The 19,266-nt window shown below is 32.6% G+C and overlaps 3 protein-coding genes across 3 annotated transcripts; all 3 read right to left on the reverse strand.

Moving 5' to 3' along the window:
- Positions 1 to 1,520: 1,520 nt before the first annotated feature.
- LOAG_02366 (helix-loop-helix DNA-binding domain-containing protein) lies at positions 1,521 to 2,466 on the reverse strand (the record flags this gene model as incomplete). The annotated part of the gene is made up of 2 exons (XM_003137904.1): positions 1,521 to 1,976; positions 2,305 to 2,466. The coding sequence occupies 2 exons, from the start codon at positions 2,464 to 2,466 to the stop codon at positions 1,521 to 1,523; spliced, it is 618 nt and encodes a 205-aa protein (XP_003137952.1).
- Positions 2,467 to 10,361: 7,895 nt separating this feature from the next.
- LOAG_02367 (hypothetical protein) lies at positions 10,362 to 11,974 on the reverse strand (the record flags this gene model as incomplete). Its single annotated transcript, XM_003137905.1, has 2 exons — positions 10,362 to 10,516; positions 11,794 to 11,974. The coding sequence occupies 2 exons, from the start codon at positions 11,972 to 11,974 to the stop codon at positions 10,362 to 10,364; spliced, it is 336 nt and encodes a 111-aa protein (XP_003137953.1).
- LOAG_02368 (filarial antigen Av33) lies at positions 11,899 to 15,602 on the reverse strand. The gene is made up of 6 exons (XM_020445991.1): positions 15,449 to 15,602; positions 14,609 to 14,723; positions 14,326 to 14,427; positions 13,665 to 13,844; positions 13,372 to 13,497; positions 11,899 to 13,223 (listed from the first exon to the last, which is right to left on the reverse strand). The coding sequence occupies exons 1-6, from the start codon at positions 15,463 to 15,465 to the stop codon at positions 13,059 to 13,061; spliced, it is 705 nt and encodes a 234-aa protein (XP_020303614.1). The 5' UTR covers positions 15,466 to 15,602; the 3' UTR covers positions 11,899 to 13,058.
- Positions 15,603 to 19,266: the final 3,664 nt, after the last annotated feature.

Below are 19,266 nucleotides of genomic sequence, written 5' to 3' on the forward strand. Positions count from 1 at the left end.
CCTTCCTCTCTCTCTCTCTCTCTCTCCCTCTCTTCCATCATCTCCTGAACAGAAATAGAAGTTTTCAGCTCCACGACTTGTCAGAAAGTACCGCATTACTCATTACTCACTACTCATTATCGGTCTTGTAAGCAATGAGTCATTCTTGGTCAGCCTATATATTCAATGTAGGACTCATTCATCAATATACATTCTCCTCATTCCTGATTGAATATCTCGTTAATCCTGCTTGATCATTCATGTGTCATCATCGTATTCCAGCGACCCTTTGACCTTTTAATTTTCCCCATAAAATTAGAATTTTTATATTCCACGTGTTTGATCCCCTGAAATTTTCAGGTATCATGTATTTGCGGCATGAGGTTCAACAAAGTATTATCATCTGGGTATCCCGCAAAACATCTTTCTATCAGTGCCATTTGTTGTAGTTTAAAAACCGAAATTCTAAAATGTCCTTCTTTGCTCACAAAGAATCAAATTGCATCGTTTCAATCTTCATTTCTTTTCACCGAACTTTAAATTTCAAACTTCGGAATGAAAAAAGAGTTAACAGGATAATAACATGAAAATGTCACTAGAAATAGTTAAATAGTATGGGCTGCCAAATCATACCATTCAATTTGATGGATGTTTTTCACTTGCACTTTTTTGTTTTTCATTTCTTCCAGAAACAGTAATGCTAATGATTGCAATAAAAAGCTCATTAAAGCCATACGAGAAATGCTTAGGCTATGCTTTCCTTAAATTTTCATGGAAATTTTGGAAAAACCACAAAAGTTTATTTTTCTTACTTCTAAATATTTAAGCTTTTTAAAGTTTCTTAATAGTTTAACTATGAGGAGAAATTTTTTCGTCCTCTGAAGGTCACGTGATCCATATGCAATATAGTAATACATAATGCTAACAAAAATTTCCGGCATTTTCCGGCTGTTTTAATTCAAATAACAGATTGACGCAATACTGATGGATTGATCGCTATGAATTAAGTTATTTGTTTTGTGGGTATGGTACAAAAATAGAAAAAAAACCATGTTTTCAAAAAATTTGCTTGTTGAAGAAATTTATTTTTTTAAATTTTATTCAGTAATCAATTTAAATTCATGAAGAGCAGTAGAAACTACGTGAAACACTTGCATGATTTATGAGTGAGGGATTATAATAAGGCGAAGGAAAAGTTGAAATTTATATTAAGAAGGCAAAGTTATCAAAAAGCTAATAATTGCATGTTCTTTTAAAACTTTCGTATCAAATAGTAAGCTTATTTTTACAAATATTTTCAACAGTTTATCAAAGAACAAATTCTGAAGTGACTAGTTATTTTTGTCTTGGAAACTTTATTTTTATCAGCGGTTAATTAGTGATAACTGAACTTATGCCCAAAACAACTTGAATAAATGTCTTTCATTTTTTTTTGAGAATTTTTGTTGACCTAAAATCAAGATATGGCATTCCACAAATTTCTGATAATTTCAAATTTACTATGTACTGACCGATTTTAAAAGTGGGAAACATATCAGCTATCACAATACATAATCGGTTCGTTGAAACCGTGTAATCTCGGTGAAACTTAAGGAAGATGAAGAATAAGAAGATGTATTCAAAGATTCATTTTCAGGTTTCACTACCGTATTATTAGGATTAAATGAGGTTGGTGATTTATAATAAAGAGAAGAATCATGAGCATGAGGAGATTGATAGTAAAAGGGTTCACTATTACAAGCAAACTGGCAGATACCGGTCGCCTGATCTTGCAGAGGATAGTGATTTTCTTCCGAGAAACATGGACTATCGTGGCAATGTCGTGATTCCTGGTTGGTATTCAAAGGTTCAAATGGTTTATCGCAGGTACCTTGAAGCAGATCTTGCAAGTGCTTGATATACCGGGCTGCTTCACGGAGTGTTTCCACTTTACTCAGCTTCTTGCTGGTTGCTGAATGTGGTACCCGATCGCGAAGGTGTATGAATCCAAGATTTACCTGAAAAACAGATAAATTTATTTTTATTGGCACTTTTAAAATCAACCTTTGCTCACTCATTAAATTTAAATTCACTTTTTTTCTATAATCTCTGAAAATTCATCATGCAATGCATAAATATTTGATGAAATGAGAAATGAGAGCATTTTAATCAACAAAGCAAGAATTAATTTTAAAGTATCCGTTATTAATTTTTCAAGTATTTTAAAGTATTAATTTTAAAATTTTAAAATAAGAAGTGAGAGCATTTATTTTAAAATATATAAAACAGGAGACCAAAAGTTAAGTGGATGTGTTAAAACAAAAATTGATAAAGAAGAAATCTAACCTGTTGGACACGCTTCCTTTCTCGTTCATTTCTCCTAAGCACCTGATGCGGTAATTTCGTCATCGCACCACCAGCTTTTGACTTTCTCAATCGTATCCGACTTGCAGAATCACTACTAGTAGCAGTATTAGGCATTGTGTTGAATGCATTTCGCATCCTCATCTGAAGTACCTAGATGGTACTTAATAACAGTTTATAAGGATCAAAATTTAGTAGCAGTTTTGGATGATAATAACACAATGAGACGAATCTGAAATAATAAAAACGAAATGATTTCAATGAAAATCAGTAATGTTTTGAAATTTTATTATTTTAAATTACTAATCTGTTGTATTATTTACCAGTTTACAATTTCCCCGCAGTTCGGTCACCAAAAGTTATTGAAATATGTGATAGTTTTGAATATCTAAGTCTCCTTTTATCAAATAAGATTACATTTGTCAAACAGGCGATTGAAAGATCCTTTTATAAACCTATTTTTGATACGCTTATGACAGTGTTGCAATTGGTTGAATCAACTAAGGAAAAATAACTAATAATACTGAAAGAACTAAAATCCACTATAAACTATAGAAAATATTGGTTGCGCATTTCGATTTCCTAAATAACCGCTTGCGAAATTAGGTTATCAAATTTAATGGAAAAGAACTAGGAGAAAACTAAAGTAAGCAATAGGTAGCAGAAGAGTAAATAATGGAATCGATCAGGTCAACCGGAGAGAGAACCGTTCCGCGATGGGCTTCATGGATAGATGACCGGTGATGACTGCAACTGGCGCAGACTGGAAGGCAACCACGCCCCTACCGTTCGTATACCCTTTGATGGATTACCATATGCAAACGCCCTTCGAATGCTTTTTACTCTCATATAAATTGACTATTTGTTTATTTATACTTGCTTGATAATGGAATATCCAAGGAAGTGACGTGTTGAACACTTTATCCTGGCTATGCTATTATGGAAAAGATGGTGGTTACCTAGGGCAAATTGAATTGTTCCTTTAGCTAGAAGTGTTGTGTGTACAATAGTTTACCCTAGACATTTGACAATCCTGCAATAATAGCATGAAATTAATCGTAATTAATTTTGAAACATTTTGGGGAGTAAAAAGGACCAGCTGTGACATAACTATACCTTCAAACGTTCTTTAATAACATGTCACTCACCAAATGAGTTATGGTTTGATAAAACAAAATGAAGTAGGATTGAAAATTTGAATACTTTTTGGAAAATACTGAGTAATAGCATAAAATGTACTTGTAATTATTTCGTTGAAGATGGATGAATCATGAGGGAAGATTAAGTCTAAGACAAAAATTCTCTTCTCTTTTCTTAAAATATGAGTCATAAAAGCTTGGATGTAATTGCAGTAATTTTCTCCCAGTTTCCTTTCCCGATCGAGCATCATTTCAAATAAATTGCACACGTTTATTGTCTTTCTTTTGCGGTTCCATAGGCCGTAATTTGCATAGCAACGGCGTTTCTGTCATAGCCATCATGCACAAGATTTTATGTAAGCTTCATGATAAACCTCAGTATGAGGAACAACTAGTTTGAATTGAATAGCTACTATAATTAAATTCGGGTTATACCTGAAAAGATTGGAAGGGAAAGGTCACTGAGAAGGGCCGTCATATCAGGTCATATTTTATTTACACATTACACCACCTCCTTTTTCAAGAAGCAAAGTTCGAATTTGTCATCCTCTCCTAGCAACAGTAACTCCTTTAGGGATATGCCTTTCGTTAACTTCATTACTTCTCACTAGCAATCTCAAAGCTGCCAATTTAATTAAGCTGTTACAGTAAATTTAATTATAGTGTTTTCTATTACCCAAATTACGAATACTTAGAATATTTAGTGAAAAAGTCTGAGTTGTTTCAATTGCATGCATTTGGACTTCCACTAGTAATAATTGCATTCACTGTGCAACAAATGGATTCAGTTTTATGAAATTAAGAGTAACTTCACAGATAAGTAAAGGAGCAGATGTCATTCTGATTACTGACAGACTCGAAATGCAAGAGGGTAGGTAACATTGGCATCTGAACAACTGTAATCATTCTTGCCAACACATCACATTTGCTGACCTTACTCATGATACATTGTCTTTACAACTGTGTTAAATCACTCCTCAACTGTAATAGACTGATTTTTAGAAGCAAGTGACAATATCAAACAGTTAAAAATCAAACCTTAAGCTTTACCTGCTTATTATCCATCTCAGAAACGGCTGATTAGAAAAAGAATTGATTCTTAACAAAACAAAATGTGAAAAATTGATTCATAAGATCCAATGAAATATTTATTAGGATTAAGTGATGAAATATCAGCAATGCTGATTTCCGTTTGATAAAATTGTATTTTATTTGATAACATATTTCCATCTGTTCAGAAGTTTGTATTGATTTCCAAGGAGCAGACAAACTGATCGACGAATGGTTGGTTATTAATGAAAATGAAGGATTAAATAATGTTCCCGAAATCCTTTTCGTTTTGTTCAATGAATTTTACACGCAAACAGGCCCAACTTCATAATTCTTTTTGTCTGGCATTCATTCAACTTTACCTCAAATTTTTTAAAAACTCAGCTACAGGTGACTTAGAATGAATTAGATTGAATTGAAATGCTTAGAAATTTGGGTAAAATTGAATTGAAATGCTAAATTATTTAAAAAAAATCGAACTGAAGTAAATAATTCAACTGTCGATAATGGAATGAATTATTGAAGTAGTTGTGAGCCTCAGTTAACCGTACAGTTTGTGATGAAATTTTAGTGAATTGTTTATGAATGAGCGATTTATTTCTTTAGCTCCATTCGTGCCACAGCATAATTCAATAAAGAAACTGTAGGATGTATGCATAAAATGTATTTCCAAACATCTGCAGATTTAAAAATTTTGTTCAAAAAAAACCAGTTCTTCCGGATGGCGTGTTAAGAGAGGAGGTAAAAGGTCTTCGATGAGACAGTATGTCATTTATAAAACAATGTAAATCTTCACACTTTCCACAAAACCACCATCATTGTTCAAATTCATTTATTCCTATTATTTACTCTAAAAATTTCGCTGCAATCTTTTCATTCAATCGCACAATTTATAAAGATGTTTGAAATTTTATAAATCCAAAAAAAAGTTGGGCAACATGAGAATTGGCTTTACAGTATGTTTCTGATAGATAATCATTCAAGTTTGGGATTTTTTTAATGACACCTTTATGAGTGATGACTCTTCTTGGTTTCAATATATATGTCTTGGCTATGCATTACCCATGTGGCTATTTTTCACATTCATTGCAAATAACTAATGGAAGTGGAAGGGAAGTATAAAAAAGAATGCTTGAATTTAAGAGAAACAAATTTCATTTCAAAGAGTTCTAATTGATTATTTCTTTTACACTAATGCTTTTTTGGTCACGTGCCGAAAAAAGGTTTGTTAAAGTCAAAGAGTGCCGCAACAGGTTGTCGAAGCCATTTGGATTCTCATCATGCGTGACGAACGCTTTTGCATCCATGATGGGTTTTTCTTAGATAGATTAATAAAGAAATAAACAATTCTCCGTCAAAAATTATTATTTACAATAAATTGTATAAGTTATGTGCTATTGATCTGAGGAAAGTTGGAATTAAAATTTTAAATTAGTGGTAGTTCAAGGCGTAAGTGGTTATAGCAGATAGTAGAGACTGACAGAACAATTACTGGAGAATAGTATTTCCTGTAATTACGATTTGTAGTCAAAGATATAATAAAGCAGCAGTATAAGAGTTATAACTGAAAAAAAAATCACAATAAAAATTTAACTTACTTTGTGCTTCAGCTATTTGAAGTGAAATTTTTTTATTTTAAGTATTTTAAGTTAAGTGAAAAAGTTGGTCGCAAAAAAATCGATTGATAATTAAAATAAACTTCCTCATGGCAGTTGTAGGAACGGAGATGTCCTCAACAATAAGCATATAATTACAGGCATATAATGGAAATAAATACGATATCGCTTGTTCATGCCTTCCGGATCATGTTACACAGTAAATCCGAAGATAACTACATGGCGGCAATTGAATCTGAGATAAACGTAGAATCTCAATCATCAACGAATTATCTGTAGGATCGATATGCTGTCGACATGGGAAATGAATCCGAAATGAATTCTAGACTGCTAACTAAGAAATATTATAACCTTTGAATATACAAACACTAAAATAATATATTCTTTTAGCAAGTAAATAATATTTTTGTGATAAGGGTAAATGCTCAAAGTATCATCTTATGATTAACTTATTGCATTGTTGGATTCAAACTTTTCCGATATACAATTATTTGCAAGAAACTCAAAGTGCTGGAACACTTTTTATTAAAATTTTCGTTGCATTTACTTAATAGAAGATTAGCACCAAACTTCAGTAAAATTTTCTTACGTTTTGTTTTCTTTGCTTTTATTGCAACAAATTACAATATTTTATGATATGCAAATTTATTTAACCGATGAAAACTGCTCAAGTTCATTGACAATGTCAATCGATCAATATATAATCAGCATGGAATCGTTAATGAATGTGTTCCACCTCGTTAACAAGTCATAAATTTTGAGTAAATGAGCGCCAAAATGTTGCCTACTCATTCCAGAAATATTGAACCAAATGTCAGTTTGTCGCATGAATGAATATGGTGGAGCATAGCAGGAGCAGTTGTCTCTTGAATAAATTGAAAGATAATTTTGATCAAAATTTACTATTAATTATCATACATTTCTTCTATAAACTTTGACTTTTTCTTGCATAGATAAAACCTATCTTTTGAGGAAAGAGAAGTACACCATACTTCATAATTCTTCATTGCTTGATAAGAAGATTGTAAATAATAAATATTGAATAATAAGTCTAATTATTAGGTTGCAAACAATAATTCAAAAGTGGCTTTTTTTCTTTTAAATAGTTTTTTATGTGAGGTCGTCAAAACAGTAAGTGACTGGAACCACCTGTCCAATACACACGCTATTAGGCGGGAAAATCTATAAAAGGTCAACGAGGTCGAGCTGTTCTTTGTTTGCTACCATAATTAGATGGCTAAATCAAGTGCACTGAGCGCCGATAATTCCAGAAACTGAGGTTCTATATTCCCTATAGGAAAAAAAGAAAGCATAGAAAAAAGAAATTGGACAATGGAAGCTTATTTGTTTATCTCAATAAGCTGAATAGTCTCCCTCCTGTTTGCCAAATAATTATTACAGTGACGTTAATAACATTAAAAGCATTCAATAAATAGTTTAAAAACAAATGAAATGACCAGTTGTTTCTCCTCTCCAAATCATAAAATTTAATTTTAATTACAGTTCCCAGCGATTGTAATTTTCAATTTCTTGTATTTGTATTCTTTTTGCTTGATTTTTGCTTCCAATCTTTTGTTGTTTTCTTTTTCGACGACATTTTAGCTAAAATGGCATTCGGTATTTTATTCACTTGCAGTTGTCAACTTTAAAATATGGAAGAATTTATTAATTTCAAAACACTCTAATTATTTCACATGAATTTTCTAGAAATCGAATAGTATGTTTTCTTAGAAATTCATTGAAAGACTTACCTGAACAAGAAATATTATGTGTGATGTTAACTTCGATATGAAAACTAATAATAATGAAGTTACAGTATGATTTAATCCTGGATGGTCACATGAGGATGTACTTTTTAGATGAAGTGTATATTAATCAGTTCTCTTCTCATCAAATAAAAAAGAAGAGTAAAAATAAGCTTCTTAATTTCATGACTATTAATAATTCCTTCTACCTCTTTTATCGGTTTTTGTGATTGAAATCTATGCGAGGAAGCATATAATAATTAACATATTAATTGCTTCTAGCTCTTTGAACCATTGAACCAAATATTCAGGAATTAGGTCTCTATGCGGCTTTCCTTTATTCTGAAATAAGCGCCTATGCTAAAAAAGCAATCAGATTATTAAGGTGCTTGGTGATTATCCACTTGCTATAAATTTGCATAAATCTTATATTCAGAGTGATGAGGAAATGAGGAAGCGATGCCAAAGATGCGGAGAGAGAGAAAAGGTGATGCAAGGTATATGAAATATGTTAATTGAAATTGGTTTTGCTCAGAATTAAATCGTTATCAAAAAAAAAAACAATTTAATTTGTCTTTATGACCGAATTCTTTTAATTGTGAACTTTGGGATGTTTAGAATTATTTCAGTATCCGAAGATGAAAACACTATGAGAATAAATGTATTCTCATATGAGGAAATGGAATTCATGCAATATCGAAAAATATCTACTAAGGTTTTTCAATAACCATTGAAAAAATTGTTTCGACATGTTTTATCTTGGCCTATTTTTATGTCATAGAGATATGGAAAAAAATCTGATCGTGGTTCAAAAAAGTGGTCCCTCGGTTCATTGATCCATTTGTTATAAACTCATTTATTATATTCCAATCATCCATCAAAACTATGAAAAGGGAAAATATATTTTTTGTAGCACTGACCTAATGTATTCGGAATATATCTTCTAAAATAGGAAGTCTTGCAATTATCGGTCCATCATTCGGCTCTCAGTCAACTGTTGATTGGATAAATTAATGAAATGAAAAAATATAAAATTGTTTGCACAATTCTCTTACGAGATACGATTTAGAAATTTTTCTGAGCGGGATTAATTTCCAAAACAGCAAGCTTTGAAGCCTTGCCGTGGTGGAACGGAGGCAAGGGTGAAAATTCGACTAACTGGTTTAAAAGATCGTAGGCTTCTTTTAAATATAGAAAAGTCGATGAAAGATTAAAATATTTTCGTGTCATTTTCATTTCCATATGACACAAAAAATACCTGTACATCGATGTTTCAAATGTTAACAACTGATCAAAGGTGAGATTAATGAATAACAATCAAAAGGAGAAATAGTTAAAATTCAGCAAAAATGAAAATGCTCAAGATAGATTTTTGCTGATTGTTTAGGATGAATTCTTTATTCTGGATAATTAGCAAAAAATAAAATAAAAATCCAATTAAGAACGGTCAAATTGCTTGATTGTACAACAGGAATGACTGTTGCATTTCGGATGTTTTGAATGTTATGATGCCGCGGTGTCGCAAACATTGTTCTAGGATCATCTCCCACAGTGCAAATCGCGCAATGGAATGTGCAGGTAAGAATTGAGGACATGTAGAGCGGCATTATGGAATCATTTTGAGTATAGTGAAAAGATCACCGCACTAAGGTAGAAACAATAGAGTCAATTGAGCATTAAATGGTCATTACATAATTATAATCTGCGCAATCAAGAAAGGCATCTTTGGTTTAGTTAATTTGGTACAAGGACATTTTGATGTCCCCAAAAAGTTGGAACATTATTTCTTTTTTTTTGATTGTACCATTGAAACAGGCTTAGGATAGGTGGATTTGAAATATTGGCAGCAAAGTTAAATTACATGCTGCTAATGCTTGATGGTCCTTAAAATGATATGACATGAAATTTGGGAATGTCTTGGGGACTTTCTCGATCTATTTGATGTGAAAAAGTAGAAATTGGGAAGGTTGAAAAGAGGAAATAAAAAAGTTTGGAATTGATACGCTGCAGATTTTTAATTGTGAACTCGAACTGAAAGCACTTTTGAAATAATTATAATACCAAAAGTGATTCTAGCTGACTGATTTTAGTCTATACAGAAATTTTTCTACCAAAAAGGTTGGGAAGTTTCTGAACTTTTAGTAAAGAAATTGTTCAGATAATTCTCAGATCTACGATAAAAAGTAAAAAGTAAAAACTATCATTTTTTGAAATAAAAATCGAGATTCTATAGTAATCAAATTTGCATAGTTTTTCAAGTTGCATCTGAATTGATATGAACAATTGATCAATTAATCGAATAACTGTACAAATTAATCAAGTAATTTTTTGAACTCGGGCGCAGATTACATGAATTATACTTCCTTCATTCATTATATTGTCATATGAATACAACATTACTATGTATGATAAGAACAATATGGTATTAAGTTTTATTAAGGATGCGACTCCTCAAAATATAATTCCATCTCCTACTGCCTTGACTTGAGTCATTTGTTGTCATTTGTTGTTTTTACTATGATTTTCAACAATGAATGAAGAAAATGCGAGATTTTACAGCTCAAGCCAAAGCAGATATTTGCCATCATTTTTCTGAAGTTCTCATCTATTTTCCTATCCTTTTCGTTGTAGCATTGATTTCCCACTGGAATAAAAGTAAATTATAAGTATATTTGCAAACAAATAAGTAAATATCACAATATATACTTACAATCATCTTTTGTATTTCATGCTATCCATTGTGTAGTTGAATGGAATATGTTTGTAGTTCACATTGGATTAGGCAGTTTCGTAGTTACTTTAAAGGAAATTATTTTGAATTTTTATCAAACAGTAATATCTTCTCTATTTTCATTTTATTATTTTCATCTGAGAAACGCTAATGATGAATATTAAATATTACATGTATTTTGTATTGAGAATTCAGTTAGTTTATTTATTATTTCCTTAGTTGGTCATGTTACTGCTGAGGATATATTATTCGTTATCAGCACACCTACTCAACCAACTTCTTCTGTAAACTTACATTTTCCTAATTTCGTTTTTTATGATGTCTACGTCTGCTATCAATTTTATGCATTCTTCTGCAAGCAGATAGCTTTATATTTCTGTTATCAGCCGTAAGTTGGATTAGCTACAAGTTATCAATTAAGTTGCTTTTTCCTTTCTTTATTAAAAGCAACTTATGTCAGCGACAACACTTTTTTCAATCATTGTGCAGTTTTCTTTAGTATAAATACAAACTCTCTTATCACTGAATCCAACGATCATCTATGTGGTATGTATTCAACAACATGAAAGGAAAAGGATCCTATTGTCGACTATCGCTTAATCACAAATATTATAGTTTAAGGCGCGAACTACATAGACTATTAGCAAAAGTTTAAGTAAAGAATGGAGAAAAGATAAGGGAAGTCAAATACGAAAATATAAATGTTACTTTCTATACTTCTGATTAATTCTATTCCGTGTCCATTGTTAAAAGCGCTTTTTATGTTTCGAATTGACCATGTATGTGACGAATAGCTAGCTTTATATCATCATTAATGGATGAGAAAAAACTGATATGACTATTCCGGATCATGAACTTTGACCCTTTTGGTTATGGCAAAGCAATACTTGATACTTTTTAACTTTACCGATGAAGCAGTAAAGAGGGGGTGAAAATTGGTGGAACGTTTGTGTATTAGTGAAAAAGTATAACCAAAATTTCTTTTTTTGAATTTGTTCATAATTCCTTGTTCGCCTTTTTAAAAGAGGTTTCTCAGATAATTAGAGTAAGTGCTGAAGAAGTGATTCATCTATGATGTGCAGATATAAATAAGTGATTCCTTCATCAATACTTCTGCTATCACATTTTAATTTCGTTTAAAAAACTTATATGTAACTGACAGAACAGAAAGGGACACAGAAATAGCGCACCAGAAGAGAAAAAGATAATACGTCGTGAAGCTACGGTGTAGGAACCACTCAATGTCGCTTGCAAAAAAGTTATATCTAAACATTGAGAAATAGGGTTGCAGATCTCAGGGTAAGCATGATTCATATTTTGTCCAGATGGTCTGCCGTGGCGGGCCGGAATGTTAGGTGGGTTGGTTCTCATCGTTTTACTATGTGGGTTTAAGTGGGTTTCGTTGTTCCTGATACGTCATGCAAAGGTGGATTCTTGGGAGAAGGTCGGGTGGTGCTGTAAAATTTGTTTGTCGAAAGGTCGTTTATTGGTCCTGATATAGCTTACCATTTGGGAGGACGGTTATTCTTTTTGGTGTTTGCTGTGTAAAATGGAGGTGTCATTTACAATGAAGTGGTGGCGAATTATGTGTGGTAAGCAATATGAGCTGTTGAAATAGTTTTTATTCAGAACAGTTTCGCAGTATGGCTCCTGACCAATAGAAGTTCATCGTATCCCTCTCTTCTGATTGAATCTACATGAGATCTTTCCTACAGTTTACTATGTACAAATCTTATTTAAAGAAATTTATTTATGAATATTTATTCAATTATACGGGCTTTGACTTTGACAAAGCGACAATCAAATATTATCGAAGGCAACAGCAAGGAATTTGTTAGTTAAAGTTGATCATATTGCTTGTTTATTGTACAACTGATTTTTGTCATAGCTTACCAATTTATCGTGTATTTTTTTTTCTTACTAATGTTAACTTATAACATTGTGTGAGTACAATATTACCACTCGAATAAACCTATATCCATAACAACAAAAAATACAAGAGCTTTCCCGAAAGCATGTGTTATTAGAACTATTCCTTTACTTGAACAGCTGCTGTTGTTAGTAGATGGCAGAATTAAATTTCTACTCCAGTTGTCGTTGTTAGCCGAAATGAGGTGCGTCTGCAGTAAACGATGATGAAAGGGGTGTATAATATTTATTACAGTTTAAAAACGGAACTATTCAAATTAAGACGTAGTGGGAATTAAAACTGCTATCAATAATCAAAAAATAGCTGTTAATACGAATTAGCGCTTAAAATTAATCTTTTTACTGGAACGAGCTGGATAAACCTGAAGGATAGAAAACAGGGTTACTTTGATTAAAATAATGCAGAAATATTATATGCAATACACACGCACACACACACACACACACACATATACACGAAAACATTAGCGAATAAACATCATTTTTAGCGATGTCGCTTATTCTTCATTCTCCGCTTCAAACTGTTTCAGTAAATTGCGATACAGAAACTTGGTGTTTCTGGTGCTTCAGGTGGTGCTTGCGTTGTCGTCGAGACAGTTGTAGCTTCCGATGTTTGCGAGGATGTCTCAAGATGTGTTTCAGTGAATAAACTCAATAGATTTGTCTTATCACCGAAAAGACTGTCCACTTGCTGGAAAACAATATGTAACTCAAGTGTCGCACTGTATTTATCTTAAAATCCCTCACGTAAATAAAGTGGCTATATTTAAGCAAAATAAATCATGAGATCAGATTTAAAAATTTCTCTAATCCAAACTTTCGATGGGATCATTTATTACCTTTTGGATGGAGGAAGACAAATATTTTTGATAGGCTGTCATTTTGGCATCGAACGTCTTTAGCTCTTTTACTTCTTCCGGCGTCAAGTCACGTACATGCGTTCGTCCCACATATATTTTATTATTCTGTAGTAAGACAGCATTTTATCATGTTTATTAACTTCCAATCACTGCATCTCTCAATCTTTTCTGTTTGACGACATTTTTACCTTTGAAATATTAGTTTGAATACGTCTAAACCAGTGTCTTAATTTTCGGTAGTAGTACCTGTAAGATAATAATTGAGAAAATACCTGAACCATGCAGCCATCGAAGTAGTACTGAGTAGTATCAACAGTAGTGCAGAAAGATGGTTTTTTGGGTGGTTTGGGGAGATTCTTTTCTGCCAGAGATGATAAAATTTTTGAACCTTTTTCGCTATGTCGCGCCAACTGCCATCCTTTGCGTCTCTCTTCCAATGATGTCTTGAGTTCCTACACAAATGGGATCTATTTATTCTTGAAATTTACATTCTGAAATTGCTCCATTTTTATAAATTCTTTCTTTATTACCATACTACGATAAAATGGTTTAAATGAAAGCGAACAGAATTATCATTTCAAAGATTTTCAGCTGAATATAGCTAACTATGTTAAGGAAAAAATGGGAATGATACAATTCTTCCCTCACTGTTTAGTATCACCCGAGTTTTTGGCAATTCTAGAACATCCCTTTAATCCCAAATTTCTTCTGGAGAAACAAGGTTGGAAGATAAGGCATCATTTAATCCATTATCATGCTAAAGGAAAAAAACTGCTCGGTGTCAAACAGGTTTAACGACAGGGAATGATGAAATCACCTGATGTGAAAGCTATGCATATTTTTATGAATTAGATGAATTACTGACTAATACTGAAAATGTTATTTATATTACAGGCATTAATAATCTAAAATTTTTTAGGATATATTTCTCACCTCTTTGTACTTATTTGATCCTTCGACGTATTGTGCAAGCTCTCTTTGTTCTTCGGCGGTTAGTTCTCGAAGAAAGAAACCGTTAGCAAACAGTTTATTATCCTGTAAACTTTTAGATGGACTCCAATAGCTCTCGATTACTGGTAACTAGTCGTACCAAATGCTTCCATTTATTTCATTTTTTTTTTTCAATTCTTGCAGTTCTACCACCTGTACTGCTTTTTTCTTCTTGGTTACTAGAAAAGTCAAAGCAAAATCTTTCAAATATCTTCAAAAATCATACTACGACTACACATCCGGCTGTCCCACCAATTCCGGCAACGTTGAATCCAGCGAAACGTTTGTTGTACCTTTTCACTACGGCTGCCTCCAGCACTGTTATCGTGACGAATAATAAACTGCATGAAATAATAATTTGGTAGATGTATATTTGACATGAAGTGAAAAGAATCTAGTCCTTCTATTTGTTGCAAAATCCTATATTACTTTTTATTTGTTACACTTACGACAGGTAGCATTATTGGTATTATGCTCTATATTTCTAAAAGAATGGGAAAATGGAGTTGAAAATGATTATGACTAAAAGAGCTTGGACAGAACTTGAACTGAATTTTTGTGAGTCCAATACTAAAGCAATTGTTTTTTTGCCCTTACTCTTGACGACCCCAAAAAAACAAAATTTAATAAACGTTCATAGTGAGAGAAATTGATTGAAACAGTGGGTTTTTGTGTCGTGCAAAAATTTGGATTTCCAGGGCACTTTTCGGTGATATAATTAAATCAGTTATTTCCAGTTATGGCTGAAAATGTTAAAAAAATTGCTTATAGTGATATTTTTAATGATTCGAATAGTTCCCATCCTGTTTTGTCAGAATTTCGGCTAATTAAACTTAGGTAAAGTATTGCAAATTCAGTGCTATACATGGGTTTAAAGTATTGGGAAATCTTCTAATTCTACGGAGATACCTCCCTCACATATGTGAGACAAAAGAAATTGCTGTGTATGTGAGATGAAGATAAGCAATTCTTGTTATTTAATAGGATTGAAAGAAATAAAGGAATTTTGAAATCATTACTTGAAATGATTTAAAAGCTTAAAATTCAGTATAGAAGAAAAACATACCAAAAAAGAATTCTCATAATTGTTCTTGAGATCAAACCTGTTGTCGGATTATGTAATCAAATCGATTCTACAAAATTGGATTCCTTAGGGAATACGTTGTGAAAGACAAATTTTCTGAAGGCGAATTGGATTAGCGTGACAAACAAGCAATGCAAGAAACACATAATAAAACAGAATTGTTCTGTTGTAAAAGTTAAATGAAATGGCAGTCTTAAAATGAAAAGCCTCAATTGAAGAATGAAAACATAAATGGGCTTCTTGCTGTTATTCTTCTGCCCAGAATCAAATGGGAATGACAGACATCAGACAATTGTTTAGGAGAGAGCTAAATAAACAGTTAGCCTTCTATCTTCTATTTGTTAGGCTCATGATAAAAGATTAGTCTTCTTTAACTTTCCTATTTCTTCGTCTTTTATCAAAGATTGGAAGAAATCCAAAAGTCCAGATTTGATTTCTGTCTTCAATGAAAAACACTTTTAATAAAATTGATGCTATCATCCTGTACTACAATTCAAGGACGAAATTTCAATGTTTGAGAATCTTACTAATAATTATGTTAAGTAGAAGAATGATAAGATTGAGAACGCCGCAAATGACTGCTGCGTGAGCTGGTAGACAACGTTTTGAAAGATCATGAAGTCATTTGGATGTTTTTAAATCTTAAATGAGGACATTTTGCCACATAAGTTATTTTAAAACCGCAGGTAATCATCATCTACTGCCGTAGATTGATGAAATACACAACCAGTAAGGGAAAGGGCATTGCTCAGTATCAGATCTTAAATGTGCTTCGAAAAATTCATCACTTACAACACAACTTTCAACAGTTTAATTTCAGTTGGAGCTATACTTGCGTGATATCAATGATGAAAACTGGTTCTCTGTCCTCTTCACTTACAAAGAAGACACTTTTTTGTAAGTATGAGTAACATGAAATGATATACCTGGTGGTGGACTGTATCGCGATTGTATCGCGTTGGGCTCTTCTGCAAGAGGAGATGATGAATTTTGTCTTTGTAATAGTAATCGTCCGCAGGCAAAAAACATCTTCATAAACCTTTTCTTTTTCCCAAGGCACTTATTTAATATAGTGAAATAATGTGGATAATGTAGAGAAGTAGAGCTCTGATGACAGTGACACTGTTACTCTCTCAACCAAAAAATGACGAAAATGTCAAAAATGTATCATGAATGAATCCACTATGCCTATCAGATGTGAAAAATCTGATGAACGCATTTCGGTAAACTGGTCTTCATAAATTATCCGTGAATGTCCATCAAATGAACTAATTCTCGGAATTTATCTCTATTAAAGTAAAATAAATATATAATTGAAAGTTGAATATAAAGTTAAAATAGAAACGAAAGGCTTGTAGATACTATTAGTGACAAATGGATTTAAAATTAAAAGTTTTGAAACAAAGATCTAATCGCAAAACTACATGATATAAAGCAATCTAACAAAAATCTTTCGAATTAAAATTATCATGTGACGTTTCAAGTGATGGGAAGTGATGACTGTTGAAATGTACATTCAATGAAGCGAAAGCGATGAAACATTGGAAGAAATAATACCGAGGAGAGTTCTGCAATCGGTATGGTACTTTTTACCTTTAACACAAACAAATCGATTTATCACGAGGATAAGAAAGCAGCCACATTGAGCTATTATCTCGGCAACAATAGATTCTCTGACAGAGTAAACAAACCATTAACTTCTTTATATAAATCCTCTGCCTCTTGAGATTTTGCAATGATATAAGAGTTTTTCGAAAGTTAGTACTTCTCTGAAAAACTAGTTTCATTTTTATCAAATAACAGCGAAGCCGGTAGCAACTTCAGTGTCTTGAACAGAGCTTGATTTACGACTTTTTCAGGATGAACAAATCGAACAGCCGTCTGATTTGCTTATTTTACAAAGTCCCATGAAGAACCATGAATCAGCATGAGTCATCCAGCTATGATTAAAGAATCATATCCAGCTCATTCTCAACCTCCACTTTTACCTCTTCTGCCCACCAAAATGCACTTGTTTCCCAGGTAACTTTTCCTGTTCTCCTTTGCGAGATAGAATAACAGCAGTAATATAATGACACTTTATATCAAACCCCTCACTCCACCTTTTGAAGGTAGTAGACCAATATTGCCAGCACTATCAAGGCTATGAAGGATTAAAGGCCGGACTGGCACATCATTTCGTCCTAAATATTTCTTTTCATCACATGGATAAATATCCAAAATGATTCGTTCTGTTTAATGGACCGCTGGTTGAGCTACTGGTAATTCGAGTTGGAAAACATGTGGGAGATCTTTCTAACTTGAATGAAACTGCTGGATTGGGAGAGGATATTTAAGTTAGGTTCAACAAGATTTCATCATATTTGCAAGACGATTTCAACAAAAGTATGATTCGAATCATCTTTGAATAACGTTTTCCTTCCTTTCTTTATATATCTGAAGACGAAAGCCATCCGCCTAAGTAGAAGGATAATAGTTGTTGAGAGTAGGAAAACAGAAAGGGATGCAAATGCTGTATGATAGATACCTCACAAATGATAAGTAATGCAGAAATTACCATCTGGCATAGATTCATATCGCTTGCGCAGTTCTGAAACATAAAAATTGGTGGAGAGGGAAGTCCACAGCCAACAAAACAAACTGTGATTAAATGAACTGAAGATAAGAGTACAATCGATTGCGATAACCTCGGAGAGAAGGGAATGATGTCAGAAAGATAACGATAGAAGATATCAGATGCACTGAATGTTAAATATATCAACAGATTTCATTATTTGAACTGGGCTTTTATAAAATCAGTGTGAGAGCTCATAAAACTCAATTACCACTTAATTGTGGGAGCTATTAGAAAAGAAAAAGCCATTGGGAAATATCGTGACAGTATTTCAAGAAACCAGTTTGAGATAAGTTTGGATTCAGCAGTAAACAGCATCAGCATCAGCCATATCAATTATCTAGGGAGTCAGTATCAACAGTTAGAGTGAGAGCAGCGAAGAAATGATGCACATATTTTTAGATGTGAGTAGTATTGAGAACATTGACCCAATTAACAGAAAAGACAACTTTAAAATTATAAATAATCTTTGCAGAGATGTTTGGTCTGCAAAATTTATCAGAATCGGAAAATTTATTCAAATAAGGACAATGCGAGGAAATTTAATAGCTAGAGCGTTCAACACCTGAACTGCGGGATGAACTGAATGAAATCACTCATGAAATCATGAACATTCGCTTATTAAGAGAAGAATTATTAATGAACAGTTTTAAATCTGTGAAAGATATTCTAACACTAACGATAATTATATAATATTATAGAATGGTGCAGGGATAAATCCACAATAAGTTGTTAGATTTTTTTTCATAAAATAATTGTCGGGAGTAAAAATGAAATTCAGTGAAAATATTACGGTAGAAAATATTGCATGTTATTGGCATGAAATGATCGAAAATTGCTCAAAAAAAAATGAATTTAGACAGAAAAGGATTATACACCAGCAATCTGGTGATTTTAATGCTAGGTACTGTATGACGTCCAGTCAGCCAATTGTTAATTCGTTTCTATGCCCTTCATGATTCATAACTGTTGAGGTTTCATGATTAAAGTCCATTTTTCCGAGGTCCAAAATGCAAAGTCCATGCACAAGGAGTGTTTAAAATGCCATTGTCATTTGGTATGAGTTCTTTAACCGTCCTTTTGTTCTTATCATTGATAAGGTTGATGAACAAAAAAGAAAAAAAAATGCTAAACACTGCTTATGGATTAAAATTGGTGGATTTACTAAACATTGTGTCAAAGCAAA

Source organism: Loa loa, assembly GCF_000183805.2.
Source record: "Loa loa unplaced genomic scaffold supercont3.50, whole genome shotgun sequence".
Lineage (NCBI taxonomy): Eukaryota > Metazoa > Nematoda > Chromadorea > Rhabditida > Onchocercidae > Loa > Loa loa.